At 38.9% G+C, this 12703-nt stretch overlaps 1 protein-coding gene across 5 annotated transcripts in view; it reads left to right on the top strand.

Moving 5' to 3' along the window:
- Window positions 1-12703, top strand: part of PANX2 (pannexin 2) — a 24633-nt gene extending 11930 nt beyond the window's left edge. For 3 of the 5 annotated variants that reach the window (XM_055711947.1, XM_055711945.1, XM_055711946.1), the window contains exons 3-4: window positions 110-8994; window positions 10869-12703. In XM_055711947.1, coding sequence (XP_055567922.1) covers window positions 7509-8994; window positions 10869-11230 — 1848 coding nt within the window. In that variant the 5' untranslated portion in view covers window positions 110-7508 and the 3' untranslated portion in view covers window positions 11231-12703. Of the gene's footprint in view, window positions 1-109; window positions 8995-9954; window positions 10029-10868 lie in introns of all 5 variants that reach the window. The other 2 variants (XM_055711948.1, XM_055711944.1) reach the window with 2 other exon arrangements.

Genomic DNA, 12703 nt, shown 5'->3' with positions numbered 1-12703 from the left:
GACTGTGTGACTGAGATGGAAAACCTGTATACTGCTTAGATAATGTTATACTTCCTTAGACTACAGGTTCAACCTCAGTAACATGAATGTTTTTTGTTCTTTTTTCCAGAGAGAAGAGGATCCAGGACATTTCTTCTTTTCCATTTAAACGTTTCTGAAAAACTACTAAATAAATTATTTCTGTTTCTCAAAATAAACAGTTTGCTACCTGCTTTCTTGTGCAATGCTTTTAGTACCCAAGATGAATGAGGCATGTATGTCTGATTGCTTACACATATGTGACACAATGTAAGGAGAGCAGTATGATAAGGACTACCCTTGCCAAGTACTGGCATTTATTGCTGAATTTAGGGAGTTTCTCATTTATCTTGGCTGTTAGAAACTTGTGTTCTGGCATCTGATGGGCAGGGAGAATCAAAGATTCTACCTAAACACTGAATTTCTTCTTAGAGTCAAATGGAGGGGACTGTACAATGAGTGCATCAGAGAACTTGACTGGAATGCCAGCTTTTCTTCATAGGCAGGTTGGGCACCAGCACAAGGATGATTTAGCAATCCTCTTCAAAAGGGCAGAAAGCCAATAGCTAGGAAGCACTAGGCCCAGGGTGAGTCTGTTATATAATTAACTCAGTAAATATATCTATCAGTATACTCTACCTGATACTTAACTGGGGTCTCCAGCATGAGAGCACTTGTCCAGGAGCTGGGAAACCCAGCCTGTTCAGCGGCACCTAGGCACCACTCCTGCTGCCTATACACCGTGGTGGTCAGACTGAATGTTTACTCCTAGATCTTCGAATAATTTTTTGCACAAGAGAAGAGGCATACTTACTTTCGTCTTGGTGTAGCAAGCAGAAGAATTTTCATCTTTTTTTGTTTTTTAATTGTATTTTCTGAAAACTGGGTTCCTTTTTTTCTGTCTGTTGTAAGAAAATTGTGCTATTCCTTCTGCATTACTGAATTACAGCACTAGAATGCTGAAATCATGCAGTTCAATTGGAAGATTAATGAGGTGTGATTTCTTTTTCCAGAGTAAATTCTAAAAGCTGGAGGTCACAAGAGGCATACACAATTTATTATTATGGTTTATACTGTGCTTTAGGTGAATATACTTTATTTCACTGGGAATGTGGTAGGTGTGAAAGGTCATTTGCCCTTTTATATACGGGTATATACTGTTTATTACTAGTATTTTCCTTTCTTACTTTCTAATGTCTACCCAAAGCATTGTAAGGTGTTGTCATTATTTCTTTAAATAACTTTTTATCGTAATAATATTTTAGAAGCTTGAAATTGACCCCCCTACAGCATCAGTTCTTCAAAGAGAGATGCACGTGCCAAATTCTATGCACTGTGAGTAATCCCATTGGCTTCAAAGGAACTGTCCAGTGCATGAAGTCACTTATGTCTTTTTAGGAGCAGATCGAATTTTTTAGTGTTGAATATTAAGAGATTGGCATTGTTATTTTTATTCTGAAGGGGCAAGGGAATGTTTGTGTTAGATGCAATTCACTCGCTTTCCCAGGAAGACTTGTAAAAACTTAGTTTTGCAGAGGCAATGGAGAACGATACATATTTACAGCTTCACCATGTTTTCTTGACAGTGTCGTTTCTGTTTCCCGTACACCAGCTCATATTTTTTTGCAAGGTTTTCTTTTTTATAGATAGGAAAACAGACATCCACACACATGCATGCACACACATACCCCAAAGAGCGTCTTTGGTGAACTGTGCTGTTGATCTATTCCTTTGACTGAGATGCAATACTGAGGCTCACTTGTATTTCAATGATAGCCTTCTAGCCATATTTTACTTAATGTGTTCCTAGTGCAACTGGCCATTGCATTCATTTTTTTAAATGGCTATTTCCCAAATGTGAAAAAAATCACTCCTGTGTGAATCAGCCATTCTTGCTAGATGTGACCTAAAGAAAAAAATGCTCACCTTGAAGACAATCAAGCATTGGAGCAGGTTGCACAGGCAGCTTGTATAGTCTCCATCTTTGGAGGTTTTCAGACTGACAAAACCCTAATCAAACTGGTCTGAACTCAGTCTTGGCCCTGCTTTGAGTGGGATGTGGCACTTGGTAACTTCCAAGGTTGCTTCTGGCGTTTCCATCATTGTGCATAGGGGTATAACTTCCGGGAGTGGTCTAAAAAAGCAATTAGCAGATTTTCCCATTGGTAACTCCATTTCCAGATCTGAGATTGATTTTTGCAGTGGGAAGTTTCACAGGGGTTCCAACCCCGAACCTCAGCACCCCAGCCCCTTGATAGAGGAATTTCAGAACTTACAATACTGTATTTCCTGGTTGAAATTAAGCAGGAGATTTATTTATCTAACATATTTTCATGTCTAGCACTTGCAGCCTGACAAACGGTGTTTAATTCAGGGCCTCTTGAAGAGAGCAGCTGAATGTATACTGAAGTATATGGAGGTTGGGAAACCACTGAAGGGAGGTGGCTGACCTTGGACTGGGAACAGTAGGAGTGGGAGTCTGTGCCTGCAGGAAGCCCACAAGCATTTCTCAGAGCCTTTACTAACAGGCAGCAGACTCGGCATCTCCTAGCTTCCATACTTCATTCCTTCTTTCCATATTGTCTTTTCTAACGAGTTGTTTGATCACAGCCCCTTCCTCCATCTCCCTGTCTTGCCTGTCTTCTCACGACCATGCACTCTGTTTCATTCCCATAAACTATGCCTTTTATACCACATGACTTCCTGCAATTCATTTTTCTCCACTGAAGCAGTACTTAAGCTGATGAGATGAGATGATACAGAATGGAGTATGTGAAAAACCTTAGCTGCCAAGGGATTTCAAATTTTTCAGGTGGCATACCACAATCAATTGTATTACACAACTGACTCAGTAATCCTGTCTTGTTTATTTTAACTTGTTTGTATGTCCAGAAAATTCAGTGAGATGTCTCTCATAGCTTATCCACAAGAATAATTTTGTGGACTTCTAGAAGCTACTTACATTCATAGTGAGCGTTATAAAATGTATTTATATACAACTGTTGAAAACATCTGATGTAGTGCTCCTGTGATCATTAATATTATTGAAACAAGGGAAGCTAACCTTCTTAGTATGCATCTTTATACTCGTCAGTATAAGATAAAGTATAATATACTATACAATATGTTAACATCAAGGACTTTTTTTCTGATGTAGTAATTATTTCTGCACAGCATGAGCACAGGGTTATTTAGCCTCTTAAAAATTATTTAAAAGGAACATTTCCTGGGAATGACAGTGACTGTAGGAAAGTATTACTGAAGACAGGATTTGTTCTTAGGTATTCCGAGTGATGTTTTTTTGAAACTGTGTTGAACTTTGTATTCTGGCACGTGTAGGTGAATCTAAGGGCAGACCTTCAGACTTTGAACTTAACTGAGATTTTATTCTGAACATCAGAACTAAAAAATCTTGCAGCAAGCCATCCCATTTAATGCAGAAAAGTTGAGTTTAGTATTCCAGCCACCAATAAAAATGGCAGCTTAGTTACCGTACTTTTTTTCTGTCTTTGCTACAGATGCACACGTGTACAAATCACAGATACATGTCTACCCTGAACTGCCTTTTCAGTGTTTGGAACTGGAAAAAAAATTATTTTGGAGATGTTGACCTTGCTGTCAGGGTTGTTTTGGGGTTTTTTTTGTAGGAATTTCTGTCTCTTTGGCTCACAAGAATGTAGCTATCAAGGAGAGTGGAGGGATAAATTGCATTTATGGGCTTAAGCCTAGACAACATTGAGAAGATGACCAATCCACTCAGCCATAATAATGTCCCCTAAGCTTTTCCAAAAATGTTCTTTACAGCATCTTACTCTATTGTCTTTTCCTACATAATTGACCAGTTACTCCTTATGCAATTAAACTGTGGAGTCTTGGGGGAAAAGCTGCATTTCATGGTGGCTGGAGTGGTTATATGAAAAAGAAACTTATTAAACTGCTAGAGCATTTTCAGGGTGAAATAAGAATATCAGTAGAAACTTTATATATTTATGAATATAAAGCTAAAAGCAAATACATTTTTTTATATTACATGATCCCATGTCAGAACTATGATTTTAACACTGTTACAGCCTGTTTCTTTAATGCTACTTGCCTAGCAGGGGAACATTGTAAAATAATAAAACAGGCCTGCTGTGCCTTCTTGAAACTGCGTTAAGTAGGGCCCTCACAGCTAAAGTGAGCTATGTGTGTGAGAACAACTCATTACTCCCCTGTCCTCATCAGATCTGCGTGTTGAGATCCAGCTATATGTTACTGCCATCTTTCATAACAAGCAAGATTAGTTATTGACCTAGTGCTTTTCTTTTTCATTTATTCCTGATGGACAGAGATTGCAGTAGAGGAGAAGCAGGTCCATATCCTACTATGATGGGGTCAAACACCTTCACGGTGTTAAATGCCAGGTTAAATGCTGCCATCCCCTAAGAAGCAGCATTCACAGATGCTAGTTCAAGCCTAGTGGCATCTTGCTTGGCAGCCTTTTGTCAATGAAGAGAGACAGGCTCCTCCAGGCAACAGCTAAATTAGTCTTTCGCTTTGAAACATTATCTGAAAGGGTATTCCTCTCTTCTTCATTGTCTGGATTAAATGAATGAGCTTCCTAAGCTGATGTTATGCTCTGTGAGTCAAGTCCTATGCTGAGAAGGTTAAGCTAAGTTCTGTCGTGGAATAACCACCAAAATTAGTGGCGTTCACTGATGGTGAGTATGGCTCAATTATTAGAAAACGCCATTCGAATAAAATTGCATTGAAACTCACTTGCCCCCACTTGAATCAGTTATCAGAAGTCCCACTGACTTGTCTGAAAATTGGGCTTCATCTGAAGGGTCTTGGGATTTATCTGGCATATAATGAAAATCATGTCAATTTAACAAATGTGCAAAGAAAATACTGAACTAGCGTCAACAAGTAACAAAACATTGAATAAGAACAGGACACCATGCTCAGCTATCCCAATAAGTGAGAGATCTCTCACAACTTATCAGGCAACCAGGAAAAGCAAAAAAAATTCCTGTAAAATTACATTTGCTTTCTCTACTGGTCTGGGCAGCCCCATTTTTAAAGTAGCCTCTAATGAAGTTGCTCAGTCCAAACCGGAGTTGTGAGGCTCTTCAGACTGGAAGCAGTGGCAGTGGATAGAGGGCAGAGTTAGTCTCTAACTGATCTATCCAATGTAAATGTAAATACATTTTTGTATTTTTCCTTTTTGAATGTATAAAATAAATATATATTTGATTGTTGTTGTATGTATGCCATTTTGGGAGAAGTCATCTTAACTTTCAGGTATCAGTGAAGAGAACTACTTGCTGTTTATTTGGTAGTAGCAACTGATATACGAATCCAAAAATAATCCTGATGGATGATTTATATGAATGCTTGTTACTGTCTTCCCAAGTATTCATGGTGTTGAGACCTAGGGGAAATGAACCCATGTCTGTCACAGGAAACTAGGTTTCATATTAGCAGGTTCTACTGAGCTTAGGGACACCCAATTAAAAATATTTATGCTCATGAGAAACACACCACGCTTCTTTGCCTTTTTTCCCCCATGGGAACGTTTTCACAACGGAATCTATTTTGTCTCCTGGGAAATCATACAGTAACTCTCTCATAGGAGGAGCTGAAATTTTTTGTATGCATCCCTTCATGCGTAGGGTTGGGAGGACATACATGTAATCACCAAAACCAGGAGAGTCAGTGGGCATTTTTCTTGTAGCACATGGCTGTAAATACACAAAAATAGTCTAAATGGGAAGCTGTGTAACATTACAGTGCTTTAAGCTCTCCTCTGAGGTTGAAGTTAGATCATTTAAAAATAGTCTTCAAAGAATTTAAAGAATTTAAAGGTCTTTAAAGAATTTGCAAGGCTTACTTCACATGCTGTCTTAGGTAGCATCATCTATTCTGTCAATTTGGTTTAAATTGGTTGTATTTTTAGAAAAGAATCCTCACTGAATCAATTAAAAAAATATTTTTTTGTGCAGTTATCAGTATGTAGCTCTCTGTAGGTCACAGAAGAAGTTTAAACCCCAACATTTTACCAAAGAAGTAGTAAATGCTTTTGGTTTGTTTGCATATGAGAAACAGTTGCTTAAGTAAGGAGTCCTCTGTTAAGTCAAAAGGATAAGGGTTTTCGTCTACCTATTTATTTTTAATATTTTATTATTATCAAACACTATATTTTAGTATTTCTTCTATTGATTTATATTATTAAGAGAACAGTACCACCACTGTCTTCCAGTGAGCTGTTCTCAATCTGAATTGTAGACTGCATTCAGAAATGGAGCAAGCTGGGTGTTCTTGAGCAATTCTCAATTCAAGAGAACATGCCTTCCTTCTTCCTGTGGGTCTAATATTAGAAAGTTTTTAAAAGGTACACCGGAACACTGTAAAATATATTCTCTTTGTTCTACCTGCCAAAATATGAAGATATGGTCTTCTTCTTTGAAGAGGGTGTTTTGATAATGGTCATTATTCTTTGGGCAATTAATACTGTTCTAGCTTTCACAAGTTTTTCTATCTTATTTTTATGTATTGCTAGAAAAATGTAATTGTGTAAGAACATAATTTATCTACTGGGTCGAGACAAAAGTCCTTTTAGCCCAGCACTCTGTCTCTGATGATGGCAAAAAGCAAATGCTTAGGAAGGAGTGTTAAAATAGACAAGCATATGGTATTAATTCCTTTGATAAACCCTTCCACCCTCCAGCAGCCTGTGACTTAAACATGTCCTGAGAGAAAAATTACATCACTGTGCATTTAATAATCCTTGCTATACTTTTTCTTCCATTACTTTGTCTGATTGCTTTCTTGATCCACAGTATTTGTTTCTTCCATCATACTGTATGAAGCAAGTTCCAGCATTTAATTGCACATTGTATAAAAAACAATGTTACAATTTCAAATGTAGAATTAAATTTTCATAGTGATAAGTACAGTTAACACACGAGATTCTGTCCTGGTTAGTCACACTTTAATTCAAGAGTGTTAGCTGGGAGGGATGCAGTTGACTAAATGCTTGTAAGTCTTTTAAGTTTCAATTTTTTCTACCATATCCAATGAGTAGACTTTGTTAATAAGGATTAAAAACATTGCCTTCAGCTACATCTAACTTTTTTTTTCTATTTAGAATATTTAGCTGGGGTGAACCTTAAATTTCACCTAAATGAGCCTTTCAGCGTTTGCACATAACATCCTCAGCTGCTGTATAGTAGTTATCAGGTCTTTTAGCTTTACAGAGTTTAGGTCACAGTTGTTTAGGATTTTGTTCTCAGGGAGGTAATTAAACCAAAATATGTATTTCTCACTGAAATTTCTAGCTCAGGTTCATTCTAAAACTTACAGGTAAATAGTGTTGCTTGGGGGCTTGTGAAGATGTGTGCAGGCTGAGCTGCCTAATAGACATGGAGGGCTTAACGGTCATGTAAAGATACAGTAAAAATTGATATAATTTGAAATGTTTATTTTCCAGAGCTCCTTTTGTAGGTTAAATGCACAGCAGTGACTTTTCTCTCTGTTATACAGAGGAGCCAATATACTGTTACACACCACACAACTTCACCCGCGATCAAGCCTTGTATGCCAGAGGATATTGTTGGACAGAATTAAAAGATGCCTTGCCAGGAGTTGATGCCAGCCACTGGCCCTCCTTGTTTGAGCATAAGTTCCTACCTTATGCACTGCTGGCTTTTGCTGGGATAATGTACATTCCAGCTCTGGGCTGGGAATTTCTGGCCTCCACCCGACTGACTTCAGAGCTTAATTTTTTGCTTCAGGAGATCGATAACTGCTACCACCGTGCAGCTGAAGGGCGGGCACCAAAAATAGAGAAACAGATTCAGTCCAAAGGCCCAGGGATCACTGAGAGAGAGAAGAGAGAAATCATTGAGAATGCAGAGAAGGAAAAAAGCCCTGAACAGAACTTGTTTGAGAAATACCTGGAAAGAAGAGGACGAAGTAACTTTTTAGCTAAGCTTTATCTTGCGAGACATTTGTTCATCATCTTTTTAAGCATCATACCAATCACCTACTTATCCACCTACTATGCTACACAGAAGCAAAATGAATTTACTTGTGCACTAGGAGAGCCTCCAGACAAAACAAGCAGCTCCAAATTGCACATTAGAGTGAACTGTAAACTGCCATCTGTCCAGCTCCAGCGGATTATTGCTGGTGTAGATATTGTTCTCCTCTGTTTCATGAACTTGATAATCCTCATCAACTTAATTCACCTCTTCATATTTCGCAAGTCTAACTTCATATTTGATAAACTGAACAAAGTTGGAATAAAGACAAAGAAACAGTGGCAGAAGTCCCAGTTTTGTGATATCAATATTTTGGCCATGTTTTGTAATGAAAATCGGGACCACATAAAATCACTGAACCGTCTGGATTTTATTACAAATGAAAGCGATCTGATGTATGACAATGTGGTACGCCAGCTGCTTGCAGCGTTGGCCCAGTCCAACCATGATGCCACTCCAACCATGCGTGATTCAGGGATCCAAACAATAGACCCTAGCGTTGATCCAGCAGACATTGATGCTAATGAGCAGCTCATCATTAAGAGACCAAGGAAGAAAATGAAATGGATCCCAACTACCAATCCCCTTCCTCAGCCATTCAAGGAACAGTTAGCCATTATGAAGGTTGAGAACCATAAACCTGAAAAACCGAAGCCTGTGCGGAGAAAAACAGCAACAGACAGCCTTATAGCTCCTTTGTTGGAGTCTGCTGCAAAAACCTCACAGCAATCGTCTGCTCATAAAACTGAGCCAAATGCCATCCCAAGCACAAGCAGTGAAAAAAAACACACGCGACACTTTTCCTTGGATGTTCATCCATATATACTTAGTAGCAAAAAAACCAAGCCAGAGATTCAAGCCATCCCCTCGATGCCTACATCAAAAAGCCAAGAGGGTGGATTTTTAAACCAGGAAGAGAATGTTGTAGTACACGTTACCTCCTCTCTCAAAGGTACAGTATGCCGTAATGCCCATACCACCTCCACAGACCATAATTTGCATAGCGAACTTCGGGAACTCAAAGCTTATCTGAACTGTTTGACCTACCTTGCTAGATTTTGGGATAGCAATAATCTTAGGTCTTGCAAGCCTCAGAAATGGAGGTTCTCTCTCTTTGACAGCTATATGGAGGATAAGGATAGAGAACAGGTATCGCAAAACAGCATGCGAGGCTGTAGGTGCAGGTAATTTTTCAAGTGTAACCAGATTTTCACAATTACGAATATGGTCATGCCTTGCCAAGGAAATGAGGAGAGTTTGGCCTCCATGGTACCTTTCCTGCTACACAGCACCTGGCATGTTTCAAACCTGCCTTATTTTCAAGTCATATGGGAACTGCCATGGTAGATGACCAGTAACAGCCACTTAGCAGTCTGTGAGAAACTGTGCTAATGGCAGTTAAAGCTGCCTGTAGAAAAAATTCTCTTTAACTACCAGTTCTTAGGAGTTGGCATGTGCTTGCCACCTAGGAAATTACAACTCAGACTACTGGTATTGTTCTTCACGCACACAAGAGATGTTTTGAATTGCCCTTTGTCTCATGTGGACCAGAGGATGGATGGTCTGAAGTGTGGATGCTGGTCAGGGATTCAGGAATTCTGACATTCCCTTCCCATGTAGCCTCACAGGAGATGCTCTTTCTGTGCCTCAGTTGCCTGTGTGTGTCTTGGAAATTCTGTCCCTTTCTTACCTCAAAGGAGTGTTTCAATTATATCAATAATTGTTGTATGCTAGAGTGATGAGGAAAGCCATGTGAGCATTAAGAAAAGTGATAGATCAGTAGATAAACTGATAGACAGATATCTTCTTGTTTATTTTTGTAAGCTACTGACATAAGAAAGAAGCACTATGCAGTTGAAGTTGCAGAAAGATTTGTATGTACTTAAAGCAATGGCTCTCATCTCATTACAAGCTAAGACCTCCCTCTGGGCTTCGACAGACTGACAGCTACCGTCACCCCACTGCCCAGCAAAGAAGTGATTTGAGGTATAAAAGTTTCTGTCACTTCCAAATCCCTATGCTCCTTAGAGCCCTCCAACTCCCCAATGTGCATGTGAGCTATTCTACACATTCCTTATCCAGTCACCTGCTCTGATTTCAACTCCTCAAAACTACTGGGGTTTTCTGGTCTCAATTACCTTCATCTAAATTAGTGCTTGAATATTTTAAGGGCAAAAAATAATTACTGTAGTTTTGGGGCTCTGTTACTCCCCATTCCCATTTAAAATTTTCAGCTTTGCTTTTGAGTTAGACCTACATTGCAGTCCATCAGGTAAGGAAGACTTACAATTTCTGGAAAGAGACATCAGTTAATGTCAAATTGCTGAGTTCTTTCTAAAGACGAGTGGCTTACAATGTGTAACCACTAGTTTTTCCCATTGAAAATATCAGTGCTTTTTGTATTCCATCCGGTGGATTTCAACAGTCATAACGTTTGTCAAAACATTCAATCATAACATTTGAAAAACACCTGCCAGGCTGTAGAGGAGAATAAAAGATACTTTTCAGTTGTTTTTTGTTCATTTTACGAAAACACCATTCATGTAAGGAAGCATGAGCATGCTAACAAAGAGCAAGATTTACAAAACCCATCTGTTGTTTGTCCTGTTTCCCTGACCTCACAACCCTGTTGTTTTGAAACAGTCCTGTTGGATTTCTCAAAGGGTCCCAAGACAATTCATTTTTGTGTCCACTCCTGCTCCCACTGAAATCAGTGGCAAAACTGCCAATGCCTTTTATTGGTCCAGAACATTCCTCTCTGATGGACTGGAAAGGTGAAAGACTACCTGTCTTTTAACTGGCTGGTTTTGGTTTTTTTTCTTTTAGACACCTCTCATCCTGCAAAAGAGATCCTATACTCATCTGAGACATGCAGAACTGTGCCTACTGCTGGGGCTTTTGTCACATGTAACCACAACCATATAGCCACAACCTCTGCTGCAACAAGTATGACTTTGAACCAAGTCAAGCCAGAGCCAACACCTGCACTGAACTGCAACCCAGCCCACCCTTTGCTGCACATCAACACGCTGTACGAGGATCACGAGGAGGAAGTTTCAAACATAATAGACAATGGTATTCACTCACCAACTGACACTGGGGAAATTCTCTCCATCCCTACTCCAAAGCAGATAAGGTTGGCAACATTTGATGAACCAATGGCAATTGTGAGCTCGGTGGAGTACTGAAGACCCTGGGCTGTGCAGCTGTGCCCCCGTGGCCAGGCCCAAGACCACTGCAGTGCAGGCCACGGTCCCCCGCAACGATGCAATTCACTGCATGAGCATGGAGAGTTTTCACACAGACTTATAGCTTTTGGTAACAACACCAAACAGTTTTTCAGGATCACATCATGAGCACTGTCAGTCATTTGCAAAATAGAATAAAGAAAATCTGGTGGAAATAGACGTTTAACACCAAGACAAGCATTAGCTCGAGCTCTAAACTATAGCTTCCTGATTTAGGTGGGGATTAGCACAATTTTTGAACATTAAGAGTCTGACGGCATGCCACAGTAATTTTAGTGAGTGTTTAAATTCTTTGTATTCAGAATCACTGATTAAAGTTAAAACAACATGGAGGTGAGGTATACTTTTTTAATGGCAGCAGTTAAATAAGAGGTTTTTTCTAAGCAGGGAGGATTTTTTTTTCAATTCAGGATTATGAAAAAGTTATATGCAAGCAAAATTTTCGTTTGTTTGTTTCTTTAGCTCACTAGTGTTGGGCTTGATGGAGACTTAGCTGAAAGGGCCTTATGACCACCAGCATTTAAGTGCAAAAAGATTGGTACACTCAGTCTCTTGCATTTATAAATGAAAATACCTGAGGTATGCCCCGCCCTTTAATGAGCTTATATGTTTGATGGAAGATTATGAAATGAAGAGTTTATTTTTTTAAATATATTTTACCATGGGAAAAATTACTTTAATAACTTTTCAAACCAGGTGTTGCTTTTAACAAAACATGTAGAAGAGAGTCATTGTAGCTGCTTATTTTTTCATAGTGTATTTATGAACCAGGTTAGAAACTTTCATGGGTGCTTCACTGATACGAAAAATCTTAGGAAGGTCATTACAAAATATCTTACAAAATAGGAAACCAGCAAAACTGTTTTCAGTTAACACACAGTTAAAGAACTATCAACGGAGGTCTGCAGGCGTGGCTAGTCCTTGATTCAGCAAACATTTAAGGCCATGGATGACACTGGAACGACTCACACGTCTAAAGCTAAGCACACACTGAAATGGCTTTGCTGGATCTGGGCTTTAGTGCAGGCAGACAATAAACCTGCAGTATGTGCTATCACTCTTGATTCAATATTTGCCGTCCTTGGCTCAAAGCACATCTTCATGCCCATCTTCCTATAACTATGGTATGTGTGATTTAATAGAAAACTCTAGTATAACTAAAACATCTATTAAAAGTGTATCATGCAATAACCATTCTCAGCAAAATTATAGTGGAACAAAAAGTGACTGTGTTAAAATAATATTCCTGGCTGCATTCAGAATTATGGACTATGTGTGTTTGCTTCAAAACTATGTATAATGGTAGAAAAAATATGCAGCAAAAATATGGGACTGAAATCTTGACTTTATTTTTAATTTATTACCTCAGACATGGATCTATTATACCAATATTTAATGAAAATAGCTCTGAAA

The sequence above is a fragment of the Falco cherrug genome, chromosome 5 (assembly GCF_023634085.1).
Source record: "Falco cherrug isolate bFalChe1 chromosome 5, bFalChe1.pri, whole genome shotgun sequence".
Classification (NCBI taxonomy): Eukaryota; Metazoa; Chordata; class Aves; order Falconiformes; family Falconidae; genus Falco; species Falco cherrug.
Note: the sequence above shows the minus strand (reverse complement) of the source record. Positions and strands in the feature narration are given on the sequence as shown.